The 19,389-nt window shown below is 41.1% G+C and overlaps 1 protein-coding gene across 3 annotated transcripts in view; it reads left to right on the top strand.

The window, feature by feature from the left end:
- The window catches only part of NT5C2 (5'-nucleotidase, cytosolic II), a 106,365-nt gene that overhangs the window by 64,297 nt on the left and 22,679 nt on the right, over positions 1-19,389 (top strand). For 2 of the 3 annotated variants that reach the window (XM_049790866.1, XM_049790865.1), the window contains exon 4: positions 18,691-18,808. In XM_049790866.1, coding sequence (XP_049646823.1) covers positions 18,691-18,808 — 118 coding nt within the window. Of the gene's footprint in view, positions 1-14,157; positions 14,208-18,690; positions 18,809-19,389 lie in introns of those variants that run through there. The other variant, XM_049790868.1, reaches the window with a different exon arrangement.

The raw sequence follows: 19,389 nt of genomic DNA, 5'->3' as shown, positions 1-19,389 counted from the left end.
GTTTCAGTTCTTTTTTTTTTTTTTTTTTTTTGGTTTTTGGGTCACACCCGGCAGTGCTCAGGGGTTACAACTCCTGGCTCCATGCTCAGAAATTGCTCCTGGCAGGCACAGGGGACCATATGGGACGCTGGGATTCGAACCGATGACCTCTTGCATGAAAGGCAAACGCTTTACCTCCATGCTATCTCTCCAGCCCCGCTGTTTCAGTTCTTAGTGGATGTTTGAAACTGCGTATAGTTTTGAGTCCTACATAACTTGTTTTTCCTATCCATATGTACTTACGAAAGATTTTGATATATAATGTTAGGTACAGTAAGAGATACACGGCAACAACTAATAATAAAATAGATGGGCATGTCATGTGTGTGTGTTGGGTATATATAAAACTGTGTTCAGGGCTTACTCTTTGCTCTGTGTTCAGGGATCATTCTGGGTGGTACTCAGGAGATGTTATGTAGTGCTGGGGTCAAGCAGGTTGTCCGATAGCAGAGCAGGCCTTAACCCCTGCACTCTCTTTCCATCTTCATAATAAAGTAGAATAATATGCTCATGTATACTGTTAAAATGAGCAAATAAAAGTTACATGAATGTATTAACTATCTCATAATATCTTAATTGAAGGTAACACTTTGAACTGCTGTTGACTTTGAATTAATAAAACAGTAGAAAGAAAAGCCTCAATTAAGGGAAGAACTTCAATTTATTTTTTTTAAACTCTAGCAATTTTTAAAAACTTTACTTCGAAATACTGTAAATCTTTGTGAGATAGTAAAATAATAATTTTGCTTTTTTGGGGGGCCATACCTGGCTATGCTCTGGGCTTACTCCTGAATTCTTAGGGTTCACTTCTAGCGGGGCTTTGGGAACCATCTATTGTCTCTGCATTGAATACAGTTTGACTATTGTGCAAAGGCAAGTTTTCTACCCACCCTATCTTCTTTCTCCAACCAAGCTATCTCTTTATTTATTTTTATCAGTTTAGCCACTAGAGTTCCTTCTTTTAGACCAGAATCCAATGTAGAAGAAGCTCACATTGCATTTTGTTGTCCTATTTCCTTAGCCTTCTTAGCCTCTTTGTCACAGTTTCTATCTTTCCTTTTTTTTTTTGTTGTTATTTTGATGAGTTGGAAGAGTACTGGTTTGTAGGGGGCCTTTCAATTTGTGTTTCTGATTTCTTTAATATATTGAAGTAGTAAGAATATTTTATTAATTGAAGCATTAAGAATATGGATGTATTAATAAATTGGGACTAGAGAGAAGAGTATAGCTGGTAAGGTGCTTGCCTTGCTGCACATGGCAAACCCAGGTTTGTTATACAGCACTGTTTATTATTCCCCAATTCCTTTGGGAGTAAACCTGAGGACAGCCAGGTTTACTTTGTGGTCCAACAACTACTCCCTCCAAACCCCAAGAAAAAAATATTTGGGAAGAATAATCCTTTCTAATAGCATAGTGTGCATGCAAGGCATATGCCCTACCTGCTATACTATCACTCTGGCCCACAAACTTTACTAACGACTTTTCTAAAACCTTGAAAAATGTCATTTGTATATGCATAAGGATTGCACTGAATCTGTACAGTAGCTTAGGTAGGATAGTCTTTAACAATACTGATTATGGGGCTCAAGTAACAGGATAGCAGGAAGGGTGTTTGCTTTCCCATCAATATGTTTCTTTAGTTTTGTGAGCAGAAGCTCTATGAATTTTGTTGGGCTTTTATTTGGTGCATAAATGTTGATGATAGTATTTCTTTTTTTTTTTTTTTTTTTTTTTTTTTTTTTGGTTTTTGGGCCACACCCGGTAACGCTCAGGGGTTACTCCTGGCTCTGTGCTCAGAAGTTGCTCCTGGCTTGGGGGACCATATGGGACACCGGGGGATCGAACCGCGGTCCGTCCAAGGCTAGCGCAGGCAAGGCAGGCACCTTACCTTTAGCGCCACCTCCCGGCCCATGATAGTATTTCTTGATCCATTGTTTTCTTAAACAATAGGAAGTGTCCATCACTGTTTCTGATCTGCCTTTGTGTGGTATTTGGTCTGATGTAAACATGGTTAAGTATGTTGTCCCAGTCTTTTCACCTTCTTTCTTGGCTTGTATGATTGCTTCATTTTGAATCTCTATTTATTATTCCTGTAAATTTACTTGTGTTTGCTTTTGGCAGCAAATGGATGGGTGTTCTTTTCTGATCCATTCAGCTACTTCCTGTCTATTTAAGGGGAGTTGAGTGCATTGACATTTAGAAAGATTAATGATATAAAGATCTATATTGCAGTGTGTGTGTGTGTGTGTGTGTGTGTGTGTGTTTCTGAGTGCATAGCCAGGAGTAACCCCTGAGCATCAAACAGGTGTGGTCCAACCCCCTACCCCCAATAAATAAATTCTCTTTGATGAGACTTGAGGTTTTATTTGGACTAGTGTCCCTATCTGCCAGACCAGGTGAATTCCTTTGTTTTCCCATTGTTCTTAAAGATTCGGGGCGGAGAGATACCATGGAGGTATGGCATTTGCCTTGCATGCAGAAGGATGGGGGTTTGAATCCTGCCATTCCATATGGTCCCCCGAGTCTGCCAGGAGCGATTTCTGAGCGAATAGCCAGGAGTAACCCCTGAGTGCTGCCAGGTGTGACCCCCCCCCAAAAAAATTTTTTTTTGGGCTCTGTAATTGAGCTTCAGATTTCCAGTTATCTAAGATCTGATCTACTTCATTGTTTTACAGGTGTTACTCATAATTAAACCAATATGTTTTTTCCTTTCCATTCCACACTTTGTATCACAACTTCCATTTTAAGAATTCAGTTGTCCAAAAAAAAAAAGGGGGGAACTGGAGAGATAGCATGGAGATAGGGCAGTTGCCTTGCATGCAGAAGGATGTTGTTTCAAATCCCGGCATCCCAGATGGTCTCCTGAGCCTTCCAGGAGTGGTTTCTGAGCATAGAGCCAGGAGTAACCCCTGAGTGCCACCAGGTATGACCCAAAGGAAAAAGAAAAAGAATTCAGGTGTGCTTTTGTGTTCTAACATTTATTATCACTCACCCATTTTTGTTTTGTTTGTTTTTGGGCTACACCTAGAGGCACTCAAGGGTTACTCTTGGCTCTGTGCTCAGAAATCACTCCTGGCAGGGGTTCAGGGGACCTTTTGAGATGCTGGGAATCGAACCCAGGTCAGCTGTGTACAAAGCAAACAACTGACAGCTGTGCTGTCAGTCTGCCCTGTTCCTTTTTTTTTTTTTTGGCTTTTGGTTTTTGGGCCACACCCAGCATTGCTCAGGGGTTACTCCTGACTATCTGCTCAGAAATAGCTCCTGGCAGGCACGGGGGACTATATGGGACACCAGGATTAGAACCAACCACCTTTGGTCCTAGATCGGCTGCTTGCAAGGCAAACGCCGCTGTGCTATCTCTCCGGGCCTGTCCCCCCCCTTTTTTTATGTTGTCAACCTAACTTTCTTGAAGAGTTGTGTAAAATACATTTTTCTGTGAAGAATGAAATGTAGAGTAGTATACTTCATTCCTCAACCCCTCAGTATTTTGATTTTAGAATTTGAGGAATTAAGAAGATAATTGGCTCCTTTCCCCCGAGCTTATAAATAACTATTGTAATAAATAGCTGCTTCCTTCTTATATTGTTCCTTTTGGTAATTGTTGGACTTTTGGTTAATGATTTTTCAGGGTAGAATACTGTGACTTTAACAAAGTCTAGGGGTGATCTCCTGCAGGGTTTGGGAGGTGTCACCACCCTGTTGGTAGAATGGCCTATGGATGAGAGAAGGCAGCTACTGGCTCTGGCCTATTTGGTCACTCTAACCATCTGACTTTGTTTGGAGAAATCAGCAACATTGGTTTCCTAAAAGCTTTTTTCCACCTTCTCATCAGCTGCAGGACATTGCAAAATCTGGGTGGGGAGATTAGCTTTAAGGGCTGAAAATATGTGCTGTACATGCAGGAGCCCTGGGTTTGATCCCTAGCACCACGTTGTCTCCTACAGAATGCCAAGAGTGACTCCTGAGCACTGCTAAGTGGGACCCAAAAAGCTGGAAAAAAAAAAAGGGAGAATTATTCTGGAATTTAAAAAATCACTTTCTGTTCAGGTTATTCTCATTTAAAAGCTGTTAACTGGTGGTGGGGATGAGAGTGGGGCTATTAAATGTTAGCTTGTCAAGAGTGGGGGTGGTGGTGCTTAGAGGATCACATGCATTACAGGGTCAGTCTGGAGTTGGCCACATGTAAGGCCTGTACCCCCTGTTTTCTCTCTCCAGCTCTGAGTTTTTTTTTTCTTTTGTTCTTTAAATAACAAGATATTTGGTATCAGATTATGTTTCCATAGAAATAAAAGGTGGGGCTGGAGAGATAGCATGGAGGTAGGGCGTTTGCCTTTCATGCAAGAGGTCATTGGTTCGAATCCCAGCGTCCCATATGGTCCCCCGTGCCTGCCAGGAGCAATTTCTGAGCATGGAGCCAGGAGTAACCCCTGAGCACTGCCGGGTGTGACCCAAAAACCACAAAAAAAAAAAAAAAAGAAAGAAAAAAAAAAAAAAGAAATAAAAGGTATTTTCAGTGTGAGATTATTTCTTAGTGGGATCTTACTGAAAGGATAGATTTCCAAGAAAAAAGACTACTCGGATTTTAAAAATTCCTGCATGACAGTCATAACTGATATGTATTAGAAATATAAGCAGGGCTGGAGAGACAGCAGAAGGGCGTTTGCCTTGCATGTGGCTGACCCCGGAGGGACCTGGTTCAATTCCCGACATTCCATATGGTCCCCCAGCTGCAAGGGGCGGTTTCTGAGTGCAGAGCCAGAAGTAACCCCTGAGCATTGTTGGATGTGGCCCAAAAACCAATCAATCAATAAATTTTAATAAAAATAATAAGCAACTTCTATGAACTTATTAAGAATACTAATATTTGGACTGGAGAGATAATACAGATGGTAGGGCACTTGCTTTGCTTGTGGCCTCTCTGGGTTTGATCTTCAGCATCTCGTATGGTCCCTGGAACACCACCAGAAGTGATTCCAGAGTGCACTGCCAGGACTGAGCATCACCTGAGCATTACCAGGTGTTACCCCCAATGAAAAAAAAGTCTTATTATTGAAATAATACACAAAAAAATCTCACATCCATTAAATGTTAAAATGAAACAACTCTAGTAACAGTTATCAGATCACTGTGCTTGAGAAGAAAAAAGGTCCTAGATGTTGCATTAAATAATTAACGATGGGGCTGGATGGTGGAGGATGCCATCCAGCCCACGTGGCTCTGCAACCTCCATGCAGTCGGCGAGTCCCAGGCCCAGGTGAAATCACTCACTCACAGTTAGGCGTCAGGAAGCAACAACTTTATTCAAGCCCTAGCCACCACGTGTGTGTGGCCTATTCATAACCTTTCAAGCACAGCAATATTTTGCTAGCCCTGCATCTTATTTCCTGTTAGCCATCTTCCCTTTGGGCTCCATGCTGGTCAAAGACCAGAACACAGAAACCCAGAAGCCAGAGCGCACAGCAGCGCAGAAAGGGCAAAGAGCCAAAAAGGCCCGAATTCCCTTGGTTCAAGCCTTATCTAACATTTCCAAAACCCCTCCCAGGAATGGGAGGGTCTCGCAGGTAAGGTTACACCTACTATCCGGTTTCCAAGACCCCTCCCAGAAATGGGTGGGTCTCAGGGTCTAAAATAGGTACACCCACACTAGTGTGGCAGGAAGTCCCCTGGCTAATGAGAGTTGTTTTTGTTTTGTTTTGTTTTTGTTTTTGGGCCACACCCGGTGATGCTCAGGGGTTACTCTTGGCTATGCGCTCAGAAATCGCTCCTGGCTTGGGGGACCATATGGGATGCTAGGGGATCGAACTGCAGTCTGTCCTAAGTCAGCTGTGTGCAAGGCAAACGCCCTACCACTGCTCCACTGCTCCAGCCCCAAGAAAAAAATTTGGAGGGGGGGGGGTTTGACGCTCAGGGGTTACTCCTGGCTATGCTCTCAGAAATCACCCCTGGCTTGGGGCAACCTTATGGGATGCCAGGGGATCGAACTGTTGTCCTACGCTAGCGCTTGCAAGGCAGACACCTTACCTCTAGCGCCACTTTCCCGACCCCCAAGAAAAAAATTTTTAAACAGGAACCAAAGTGATAATACAGAAGGTAGGGCCAACCTGGGTTGATCATATGGTCCCCCAAACCTGCCGGGAGTGTTTGCTGAGCTCAGAGCCAGGAATAACCCTTAGCACCACCAGGTGTGGCACCAAAACAAAACCTTAAATGGTTTTGATTTTTATTACACATATTTTTTGGTTTGGGGCCACACCTAGAAGCACTCAAGGCTTCCTTCTAATTACTTTGGGATCACTCCTGGTGAGACTTGAGGGATCTTACGTAGTGCTATGGGTCGAAACTGGGTGGGTTTTGTGCATGGCAAGTGACTTTATTCCAATGTACTGTCTGTCCTGTCTATGAAAATTATAATTTTGTTTGTTTGGGTTTTTTTTTTTTTTTTGGTTTTTGGGTCACACCCCGAAGCACTCATGGGTTACTCCTGGCTCTACATTCAGAAATCACCCCTGGCAGGCATATGGGTGATGGGATGCTGGGATTCGAACCACCGTCCTTCTGCATGAAAGGCAAACGCTTTACCTCCACGCTGTCTCTCCGGCGAAAATTATAATTTTATATTAAAGTGTTCTGCCCTCCTAAAATCCAATTATTTCAGACCTAAGTACTTTGCCTAAAGTGGAGCTCTTACGAGAATCAGAGATGGAGTTTGGAGGTAGAGCACTTGGGACTGAACAATTGTACTATATTATACACTGATCTTGCAGGAGGCTAACCATGGTTCAGTTCTTGGCATCCCAAATGGCCAAGTAATCTGGCTGAGTATCACTGGTTACTCCCAAAAACAAACACAATAACAGAGGTAAAGCACTTGCTCTGCACGTGTGAAGCCTTGAATTGGATCCTAGCGTGGGGTTGCAGGGAGGGTCCAATGGACTTCAGGGAGGAAATGAAAAACCCATTCTTGCTGTTGGGGAATTTTCCTCTAGTAGGGTCTTTGAGCTCTCACACAGCAGGTGCACACTGATCCTGTTTACTGTTGCTGAAATTAGCATACATTATTTAAATGTGTGTGGGCTTTTTAATTGTTTTGGTTTGGGGCTACACCTGGAGGTACTTGGGCTTACTCCTGGCTGTGTTCAGGGATTACTCCTTGTGGTGTTTGGGGGGAGGGGGATGGACAATAATGGGATGCTGGGATCCAACCCAGCTGCATGACAGGCAAGTGCTCTACCCACCCTCTCTGCCCATACCTGGTTGAGCTCTTACACTCTTGTGTTGTGGTCAGATAACAGAAGAGCTGTGACTCACTTCAGCACAAGCTGACTGTCCTAGGGTGGATAAAGTTGTTGCTTGTAGCCATGGAGCATCCCCAGGTGTACAGGCATTTACATCTAAAGATCTTGTAGTCTTTCCTTTCTTTTTGAAAACATTTATTTATTTATTTATTTTTTTTTTAGGGCGAGCCTGGGCACACCTGGCAGTACTCAAGGTTCACCTGGAACTTTGTGCTCTCTATCCCTAGCGATCCTCAGGGAGCACATGCTTGCTGGGGATTGAACCCAGGTTGGCCACTTGCAAAGCAAGTGCCTTAGCCCATATACCAGGTTTCTGACCTTGAGATTAACTCTTCATTTTAACTTTCCTTCTTTTTCTTGATCTTAAGGATTTTTTTTTACAATACCTATACTGTTTCTGCAATTTATTATGCATTGAGGGAACTTCAGTTCAGAAGGAAACTAAAAAGAAAGGAGACTCTTGGGGCCAGAGAGATAGTATAGCAGGCACAGTGTTTGCCTTACATTTTGCTGACCCAGATTTGCTCCCCAGCACTCCACGTGGTCACCTGAGCCTATCAGGAATGATCCCTGAGTGCAGTCAGGAATAAGTATGAGCACATCAGATGTGACTCTAACTCTTACCCCCCCCCCCCAATAATGCTCCAGTGCATTCTTAATAAAGTGACTTTTATCTTTGGGTACAAGTTCTTTGTGTTACTTGAGATGATACACCCTGAAAACCTACTGTAATACACATTTAATATGTGGGTATATTATAGATACTACAAATAATACCTACTTTTGGTGTAGTTTGCTTTTAGGCATTGTGCACATGCAACACTTTCTCACTCTTTACTTTGCCAGGCATTAAAACAAGCCACAGACATTTTTGTTGCTAAATATCATGTAATACAGTTTTTTGCATCAGTAAAATTACTGATAAGAATCTTTTGCTATTCCTGGCTATTTTCAACATGGACAGACTTGTTTTCAAAACCATCACAACAGGGAAACTACTTTTGATTCATTGTCTCTTTTCTGCTCACACATTCTTAGAATGTTTACTTTATTGTGGGGATTAATAGCCACTGAAAAAAGGACCAGAGACCATGGAGTCCAGCTTTGTAGCAAAGATTCATGATGGATGAAGTCAGCTGGATCAAAGATGGACACTAGTGAGTTATCTTTATCTAGGCAGATAAAGTGGATGTGTTTTTCCTCAGTATTTTGAACATCAGTTTGATGGCCATGTGAAAGAGTTAAGTCCATTAAATTGCAGTTTTGTATAAGAACTTTTCTGGGGAGCCACACCCATAGCACTCAGGGGTTACTCCTGGCTCTGCACTCAGAAATCACTTCTGGAAGACTCTGGTGACCATTTGGGATGCCGGGTATTGAACCCAAGTTGGTCCCATACAAGGTAAACATCCTACTCACTGTGCTATTGTTCTGACCCCTGTATAATAATTTTTAGGATTTTTATTATAAGGGACAAGTGAAGTTACCACATAGGTTCCTTTATTTCCTATTTGTTTGTTTGTTTTTTAATCCAGCCCCTCAAATTTTCCATGAAATGAGTATAACATGATACTCTGGATATTGGAGGATAAATTAATTTACTTTTGAACTTTTTCCAAGTTGTGAAATACTAAAGGAAGTACTTAAAAATTACATTCTGGGGCCCGGAGAATTAGCACAGCGGCGTTTGCCTTGCAAGCAGCCGATCCAGGACCTAAGGTGGTTAGTTCGAATCCCAGTGTCCCATATGGTCCCCCGTGCCTGCCAGGAGCTATTTCTGAGCAGACAGCCAGGAGTAACCCTTGAGCACCGCCGGGTGTGGCTCAAAAACAAAAACAAACAAACAAAAAAAATTACATAATTACATTCTGGGAACAAGGGTGGAGGGAGGACAATATTGGTGGTGGAAACGCCCCTGATTCACTATCACTATGTACCTAAAATATTACTGTGAAAGATTTGTAATCCACTCTGATTAAAAAAAAATTACATTTTGGGACTGGAGCCATGCTCAGCAAGGAGGGCATTTGCCTTGCATGTGGCCTACCCATGCATCCAGCATCCCATATGGTCCCCCTGGCCCACCAGGAATTATTTCTGAGCACAGAATCAGTAGTAACCTCGTGCAACTCTGGGTGTGGTCTAAAATCAAAAACAAAATATTTACTTAAGGTAGGGATTTTCTCTCTTTGAAAAGTACAATCAAAACTTTTGTTTGATCAGAAAACTTGGAGAGAAGATGAGATCATTCGGCCTAAAGTATACACTAGAGTTGGTTTCGCTCACACCCCCTTTTCACCAAGTTTATAGAGTCCCAGGTAAATAGGTACATAAATACTTTTGCATGTCAAACATTGCTGAGAACAAATCACCCAATGTTATTCTGATAGAGGTTTTTAGGAAGTTGCACAACCCACAGTTAAGATGCGGGGAGCTGGAGCTTGCATTCAGCTATAGGTTGGGCATAGTTTGTAAATTTTTAAAAATTAAACCAATAGTTAGGGGGCCGGGCGGTGGCGCTAAAGGTAAGGTGCCTGCCTTGTCTGCGCTAGCCTTGGACGGACTGCGGTTCGATCCCCCGGTGTCCCATATGGTCCCCCAAGCCAGGAGCAACTTCTGAGCACATAGCCAGGAGTAACCCCTGAGCGTTACCGGGTGTGGACCAAAAATAAAAAAAAATAAAACAAAAAAAACAAAAAAAACCAATAGTTAAAAATTGTGAGATCCCTCACCACCACTTAAAAAAAAAAAAGCCTTCTTGGTATCTTGCTCTTGGCATTATTTAATTTTGATTCCCAATGAGAGTTCATGTATTTATTAACATGTGACTTATTCATTAACTTGGAATCTCAAAGTTTGGTAAGCTTTGTAGTGCATTGTGATACTGGGATATTGGGATAGGGGTTTTAAAAACTAATTCTCTGTGAATGTCTGAGTAAATCGTGTAGTTGGAAAGAACAGTTTCTGGGTTGATTCATTGATTACCTCGTCCCTCTTTAATTACATTGTTAGGGAACTTCCTAAATTTATTATAAATATCTAATTGTGTATCTGTAGTGTGCCAAGATTACCTTCAGGCCAAGGACAAGGAATTATTTGTGGGATTTTTTAAATTTAGTATCTAATACCTGGTATACAGTATACAAATGTCTTGTTATATTCCTCTAACCTTAGCACAAGCATTGAGGACATTTCTATACTTATTTTGGGGAGAAATAAATAATAACCTTTTAGAGTGTGTGTGTGTGTGTTTGTGTGTGTGTGTGTTTGTGTGTGTGTGTGTATGTGTGTGTGCGTGTGTGTGTGTTACTGGGGCTCAGTTCTCTATACTTCACCACTATGCTATATCCCTTATTCTTTTTGACTTTTATTTTTAATTGTTTTATGTATTATATTTATTTTGTTGGTGGTGGTAGTGGTGAGGGTGGGACCTAGGACTGGAAGAACTTGGGAATGGCTCCTGGCTCTGTGCTTAGGCATGACGTCTAGCAGTACCCATGGGACTATATGTAATGCTAGGGATTGCACCAGGTTTACATGCAAGCAGTTGCCTTAACCCTTGTCCTATTTCTCTGGCCCTAAAAAAATAAGCTAAAAACATGTTCCTGGTCATTGTACAGGATCTTGGGGAAGGAAGAATTTGAGTTAGGATTTGGTTTTTCCTTTTTAAGCTACACATTTTAATACTCTTTTTTTTTTTTTTTTTTTTTTGGTTTTTGGGCCACACCCGGCGGTGCTCAGGGGTTACTCCTGGCTATCTGCTCAGAAATAGCTCCTGGCAGGCACAGGGGACCATATGGGACACCGGGATTTGAACCAACCACCTTTGGTCCTGGATCGGCTGCTTGCAAGGCAAACGCCGCTGTGCTATCTCTCCGGGCCCAGCATTTTAATACTCTTAAAAAAAACCTTTTGTTGTTGTTGTTGTTGTTGATTTTTGGGGGGCTGACACCTGTTTGATGCTGAGAGGTTACAATTAGGCTATTGGCTCAGAAATAGCACCTGACTTGGGGGACCATATGGGACGCCAGGGGGGATCAAACCATGGTTTGTCCTAGGCTAGTGCTTGCAAGGCAGGCACCTTACTTCTAGCGCCACCACTCTGACCCTAAAAAAACTTTTTTTTTTTTTTTGGTTTTTGGGCCACACCTGGTAATGCTCAGGGGTTACTCCTGGCTATGCGCTCAGAAGTCTCCTGGCTTGGGGGACCATATGGGATGCGGGGGGATCGAACTGCGGTTCGTCCTAGGCTAGCGCTAACAAGGCAGACACTTTACCTCTAGTGCCACCATGCCGGCCCCCTAAAAAAACTTAATTCTCTTTATTTCATTTTGCTATAGTCACTTTGCTTATCTAGTCACTTGGAAATTGCTTTATATGGCTAAAGTATATCAGGGTATTTGACTTTTGTATGCTAAGTAAATAGGTGAGATTTTTTTCAGAAAAATTTCAGAATCTTATTTAGATCATTTGTAATTCTCTAGGTTGGAGATAAAACTTGACCATGCCTGTGTTACTGTGCTAGTGTTTTCAAATAGTTTGAATTGTATAAATAGTCTTCTGGTATATTGTCATATGTAATTAAGGACTTTTAGGGGGAGATAGTTCTTAGATGGTACCTGGCAGTGCTCAAGGATTACTTCTGGCTTTGCACTCAGGGATCACTACTGGAGGGCTTGGGGGACCATATGGGATGCTGGGGGATCAAACTTGGGTTGGCTACATGCAAGGCAAGTGCTTTTTCCACTGTGTTGTTACTTTGGCCCCAGCAAATGGAATGGATTTTATTTAAGATTTCTCATAATGAAAATGTGAACTATTTACCTTACCTGGTTAATGTCTCTTAAGGGTCTAAAATTAAAAGTCTACTCACTACAGAATGTAGATACCAGGACCAAACAGATATATGATCACTAAATAGTAAGTTAGACACAGAGGGGACCACTTATTCTAGCAGCCTGGGGGGTGAGAGTGGGGGATATGGGTGGCAGGATGGGAACAGGGGTGGAGGGAGGATAAATTTGGTGATGGGAATTCCCCCGATTCAATGTTAAATGTACCTAAAATACTACTGTGAAAGATATGTAAGCCATTATGGTCAAAATAAATATTAAAAAAAAAATAAAGTAAGAAGAAGAAATGAAGTAACTCAAATTAAAAAAAACAATATTCATAGATGTTAGGGTTGGATTTTATGTTTTTGGTTATTTTGGGGGGGTTTTGGGCCACATCTGGTGATGCTCAGGGGTTACTCCTGACTATGCACTCAGAAATCACTCATGACTCAGGGGACCATATGGGACTTCAGGAATCGAACGCATGTCTGTCCTGGGTCAGCCACATGCAAGGCAAATACCCTACCACTGTGCTATCACTCTGGCCCCTTTTCTTCTTTTTTTCTTTTAATTATAGTTGGTGATGGTGACTGTTCTTATAATATTTTAGGACTTTTAGATATTAGATTTAATTCTTTCTTTTCTATTTAGATAATCTCCCTTTATGTAATAAGATCAAAACATTGGAGAAATATGACCATATTAAAAACAGTAACAACAGCAACAAGAATGTGTCTAGGGAAAAAGGTCATTGTAATGCATATCTTTAAAAATGTCAATATCTTTTAACAGATGTATCTTCAAGAAAGTTATTCATGAGAGTTAGGTTGTTTAAATTTGAGAGTAGAATGTGTGACTTTGCTTTACCAAGGGTGAAAGTATCTACTTACAGAACCAAATTTCGAAAGTTCCTTCAGAGTTCATGGACTTTGTGCTCTGTGGTAAAGCACTTGTGTGACATATTTGAAGTTCTGAATGTCATCCTCAGACACACACATACACACACATAGACACACATTCCTCTTATATTTCACAAGATCGTACAAATCTAATTATAGGTTTTCAGCTGCCAGTAGTTGGTGCTTGTCTATATCAAGTGATACAAAAGAGGTATTGAAGGTTGAAGGAGGTAAGTAGTTAAGTAGGCAGATTTACTTTAAATTAATACTTAAAAATAAGGTGAGGTTGCTCTAATTAATTTGTTGTGTCATACACTGTAGTTCTTTTACACATTGCAGAGGAGTGCAGTTAGGGCAGAGAAGGGAGTACTCTAACAACCATATTGAAATTGATCACTGTGAACAAGAATTGGGTGCTGGAAGGAGGTAAAGTGCTATGCATGATGCCCCTTCAGTAACAAAATTGCAAACCACACAGTCTAAAAGGCAAAAAGAAGAGACAGAGAAGACAAATGTCTGCCATCGAGACAGGCAGGAGGAAAGGCATGGCAAGTGGGGAGGGAATAAGGGCATTCATTGGTGGAGAGAAATGTGCACTGGTAAAGGTATAGTACATTGTACAACTGAAAATCATGAACAACTTTGTAACTGTGTATCTTATAGTGATTCAATTAAAAGAATTTATCTATAAATTTAAAAAATAGTTGAAGAACGAAAGAAAATATTTTTGCTGTGTTCAGTTTCTACCATAAAATGTACTAGAGAAAATACACTAAGATAAAAATAAACACGTTTTTATTTGTCTTTTGACTTAACATTTAAGGGGACCACGCTTGCCTTTTATTCTAGGCTCAGGGTGCCAGAAAAGAAGAATGTCTAATACTGAGGCTTATCTTCAATGTCCTCATTTTGTTACTACTAATTAGATGAATTTTAGTGATGGCCAGAGGCGTCGAAATAAGAGAGTAACTCCTGTACTTACCAGCTCCCAATGGTGTCTCTCTGTTCCAGCCCATCACAACAGTTTTAAAACCGGTTTTTGTTTTTGTTTTGTTTCGTTGCTCTGTTTGTTTTTTTTAACAGGCGAGCCAGTGTAACTCCGTCAGGACTGGAGTGGCTCTGCGTCTGCGATGCCTCATGTGAGTTCTCATTTGGGCAGCAGCACTGCTGGGCTGGGACCTCTCTAGAGGTTTGCCCTCGCTTTTCTAACCCCGTAAACTACCACACTGTGTGCCTTGGTGGAAAAGGTAAAAATAAAAAGTGCATGAGAACCCCAGACTTCCCTGCAGAAAGGCTACAGCTCATTCCACAGGGACCATCTCCTCGCACATTTCGTCTTAAGTGAGTTGGCCGAGTAGTCTGGAAACAAGAGTCCACCTCCCCACCCCCCAGACCTGGACACACCCTTGATGGCGTTTGAGAAGCTGCTTTGCCCTTGCCAGTTATGGAGTCAAGACTGTCGTTAAATGCTCAGTGGCCTCAGCTCTAGGAGCTCTGGTGACTCTCTTTCTAGGCCACTTACATAATCGGAGGACACAGTGTGCTGCCCTCTTTGGGCAGATAGTCTCCAGATAGTCTGTGGATGAGGCTAGCACCCAGGGTTTCCTGAGGAAGAACTGAGCAGCGAGTGTGAGAGGTGCATGTATTCTGAAGCTGTGGACTGTGCTTTGGAGTCAGTTGACAGCACTGAGGTCACAGCTGCACCCAGCGGTTCTGTCAAAGAGACTCAACCAGGACAGAGGGGGCTGCACCTGAGAAGAGAAACAGGTTCCTCTGAAGGTCATGGCGGCTTTGAAGTACCTGGCCACATATGTAGCAAGGAACAGGTGCTCTAGATTTCTGAAACAGTCACTTCTGTCACAAGGTTGGAATTGTTCTCAGGGAACTGTTAGAACGAATATCCAAAGTAGTGTTCCAGGAAACACCAATTCAGCTCTCGTCCTGGTGGGAGAGTTGAAGCCTCTGGAATTCATATTGCCGAGGTGATTATCTGGGAGGCTCAGGAGAAAATGTCATTAGCTTGTAGCCCCTGTGTTAAGCGTTGAACACAGAGCTAGTGAAGTCCCGCTGTCTGAGCCGGAGCCGGGCTGTCTGCTGACCCTTCCCGCCTGTGCCCCACAGATCATCACGGAGTAGATGGAAGAAATTAGAGAGTGTGGAATGTGTTTTAATGCCAGGCCTAAGTTTTAGTGGTTTATGTAATGTGGAAATTAATTTGTAACTATGGTAATATAGCCTTTTCTACAAATAGCTTTGGATGAGATTTGGGAAGACAGAAAATCTGGCTTTAGTGGTTCTTTAGGTGCTGATTATTTAACTTTAGGTCAGCATATGGGGGAATGCATCATATTTTGGGGGAAAGACTAAACTCTTTGAGAGGAAAGACATTTTTAGGCATTTGGTTTTATGTAGATGGAATTTCCAGAAAGTTGACTCAATTGAACACTTGAAAATGTCGATCCTGCAGTAAATGCAATGTGGCATTGGATATGGTGCGTTTATTTACTCAAGCGCTCCTATTGACAAAATGGAGATTTTAATCCCTTCTCCAAATACATTTTGCTTCACTAAAGATGAATGAATTAGATTTCACATGCTCTCTCATGGATAGGGTTTTAATCATCAGTGACTTCAGTTGTCTAGAATTACCTGAGTCATAGGGGAAATTGCTGAGTTAGGGTTGATCCTAATTCAGTAGTAGGAAGGATTAAGTTTTTTTTTTTTTCTTATGGGAACAAACTATCCTTCTAAAAAATAATTTATTGGAAATAGTTTACATGGGCTCAGTCCTATTTCAAAATGACTATTAATGAATTATCTAAATTACTTGATGATATTGAAATTTTGTTTCTTTAAATGATGTTTGAAATAAGTTGCATTGTTAGCATTGAGAAGTAATTTTCAGGGTTGGAGAAATAGTACATTGAGTATAGGGCACTTGCCTTGCACACAGCCAACTGGTGCTCGATCCCCAGCACTTCATTTGGTCCCCCAAGCTCTACCAGAAGTGATCCCTGAGCATTGATGTTTATGGCTTCTTGCCACCTCCCCCACAAAAAACTCCAAAGGGTAATCTTTATTTTGTGAAAATAATGTTAAAATGTGATTTGTTTTCTATTGAGGGAGAAGCATAGGGATGAGACAGGAGATACTATTTCAGTTTTTCAAACAAAACAAAACAAAACCCTTAAGTTTACATTACGAGGCCCTTATCTTTTCTGGTTTTATGTACCAGCATATCCAACACAATTATTACTGTACCTTGTACCTTGGTTATGGCCTGGCCCTTTCTTCATCAGAGTGCCATTTAGATTTGCTTACAGTGTTCAATATATGTTATTAAAGAGAGTGGTGAGGATGGGGTTGGAGGTGGGAGGAAGGAAAAAAGAGCCAGCTTTGAGAAAATTGAAAATATTAGCCAGGGTTAAATTGTTAAATTTAAATTGTTAAATTGTTTAATTAGCATTAAGTTGTTATGACACCTAAGTTAACAAAAGAAATGACAACTTCTCTTGCTAATATTCTGGTGAGCCTCAGATATCTGAAAAGGCCTCAAATTTTTAGTCCTGTTTTTAACTACATACATGGTTTTGAAAGGAATTGCTCAACATGCCTTTTTAAAATTGACTTAAAAAACTCATATATATCAGTATGTTAGAGATTTAAAGACCTAGCCAGAGGGCACATTAACATCATTTTCTTCCCTTCTTAAAGAAGCTATTCAATTCTCTCCTATGGAAGCCACCAGTAGTCACCATTTCTTATATATCCTAGAAATATTCTAAGATTGGTTTTGAAAGGAAAAAAAATTTTCCCCCCTCCTTGCTCCGAAAGGAAAAATTTAATCTGACTTACTGAAGTAATACAACTTGGGTAAGCAGGCTAACTGCAGTGGAAATCAGTTTGTGTTATAGGCAAAATAATAAGTTTAGATTAAACTATAAGTAGTAGTTGCATTATTATGACTAGAATGAATTCTGGGGGGGTCTCATTAGACACTTAGCAAGATTTTAATTTTTAATTTTTGCCATATGGTTTTGAAAGATGCCTAATAAAAGAATCTAACTGCATATAATTCAAAAGACTTTAAAATTTGTCATTGGGGGAGAACCTTCACACCTCGTGATGCTCAAGAGTCTGTTCCTCAATCATTGCTCAGGATTGCTTCTGGTGGTGCTGGTTGGCCATGTGTTGCTGCAGATCAAACCTGGGCCTCCTGCCTGCAAATGCAAGAGCTCCTGCCCTTGGAACTCTCTGCAGGTTTTTCATCCTCGAAAATTTCAAATTTCTACAATAGCAGGGAATTCCTTTCCCCAGTATTCCAAAATCTGCTCTGCATTACCTGTGACAAACCCAGTATGGTTCTTTGGCAGCAAAGGACACAAACACATGCACACATGCACTGTATACCCATCTTTCCATAATCATGATCATGTTTAGTAATAAAGGTCATAAATTCTCTTAATTCTCAGATAATTGTCATAAACTTATCTTTTTATGATTTAATTTTCACAGTAAAAGCTTATAACATGTAATTTTGATGGCTATGATATTGTTGGGCAGATAAGAAAACTTGTTCATCCTGAGAAACAGAACTATGCTTATTGGATAACACCAAAAAGAAGTTTAAACAATAGACTTTTTTGTTTTTGGTCCACACCTGACAATGCTTAAAGGTTACTCCTGGTGGTACTTGGGGACCATATTGGCTGCCAAGAATTGAACTCAGGTTGGCTATGTGCAAAGCAAAAACTATCTGCTGTACTAGCATTCTGGTCACAATAGACTTATTTATTTTTGGCTTCTGTTCTTGGGCCACACCCAGTAATGCTCAGGGATCACTCCTGGCAGACTTAGGGGACCATATGGGGTGCTGAGGATTGAATTTATCAACTATATAAACCGCAATATCCCTACTTACTGCATCTCCCTAGCCCACCAAGAAACTTACTTTAAAAAGTTCATTTTGAAGAATCCCTGCCCCAGCTGTGCACCTTAGTGGTCTTTAACACATGCACAATTCTACCACTTTCTTGTTTATTATCTCATGGTTAATATCACATTATACATTTTTGTTTGTTTTGGATCACATGTGGAGGTTCTCATGGCTTACTCCTGGTTCTGGGCCTAGGGATTATTCCTGACTAAACTCTATATATAGAGTGCTGTATAGGCTAGATAGGGTGCTGGGTAATAAAACCTGGGTTGGGAGCATGTAAGGCAAGTGCCTTACCTGCTATGTTATTATTCTGGCCCACATTATGCATTTTTAGGGTTTTTCTTTCTGCCTTTAGAATTTATAATGAAAGAATACAGGACATGGGAATAAAGAGGAGAATTGCTTTAGGTTTTTTAAATAGAGGAAGGTATTTCCTGAAGATATTTCAGATATCCTGAAATATCTGATAATTCATTTTATTGCTGCTCTTGTTATTATAGGTTCTATTTTCCCAATCTAGTAGTGAGTGCTCTAATTGCTTGGGGCAGTACAAAACATGGAGTTTGAGGAAAAATCAAAAAGGCAGATTTAGGAGAAGGGAGAAATTGAGAAAAGACTAAAATTCCCTTATTTGCCCTTGTTTTATCTGGCTGCTCTCTAATGAAAACTTTCTCTTTGTGCAGTGTACAAGTCTCCGGAGTATGAATCACTCGGTTTTGAACTCACTGTGGAGAGATTGGTATCTATTGGCTACCCCCAGGAGCTGCTCAGCTTTGCTTATGATTCCACCTTCCCTACCAGGTAATTAATGAAGAATTTGCTTGCATAATGATCCCACTGTTAATCCGGAAAATTAGAAACTCCCAAATCCTCCCTGACCAGAGACAAATGGGGAAACTTGCTTTCATTTGCTTGATATTGATTCTAAATATGCTTGAAAGTGAAAATATGCTTGAAGTGAAACCTAATTTGTTAATTGAGGAAGATACATTGAGTTGGGATACAGCTCCACACGAGCTCAAGTTTTGCTGGTGAGTAACGTCCTGAGTTCGACCAATCCCACGATTCTATTTATGAGAGTAACTGAGATGATTAAACTGATAGCAGTTATATTTGTTTCTCTCCCTTTGATAATCCGAGAGCAATCACTTCTTTTTTCCTTCCTAGTTTTTGGGCCACATCCAGCTTTGCTCAGGGGTTACTTACTCCTGGCTCTGCACTCAGGAATTTGTCTTGCTTGGGGGACCATATGGGATGCTGAGTATGGAACCAAGTTCAGCTCTGTGCAAAGTAAACGCCTTACCCGCTGTACTATTGCTCTTGTCCCCAAGCAATAGTAATATACTTAACTCATAAGCAGGAACCTCTTGGTAATTTTCATT

Source organism: Suncus etruscus, chromosome 17, assembly GCF_024139225.1.
Source record: "Suncus etruscus isolate mSunEtr1 chromosome 17, mSunEtr1.pri.cur, whole genome shotgun sequence".
NCBI lineage: Eukaryota > Metazoa > Chordata > Mammalia > Eulipotyphla > Soricidae > Suncus > Suncus etruscus.
Note: the sequence above shows the minus strand (reverse complement) of the source record. Positions and strands in the feature narration are given on the sequence as shown.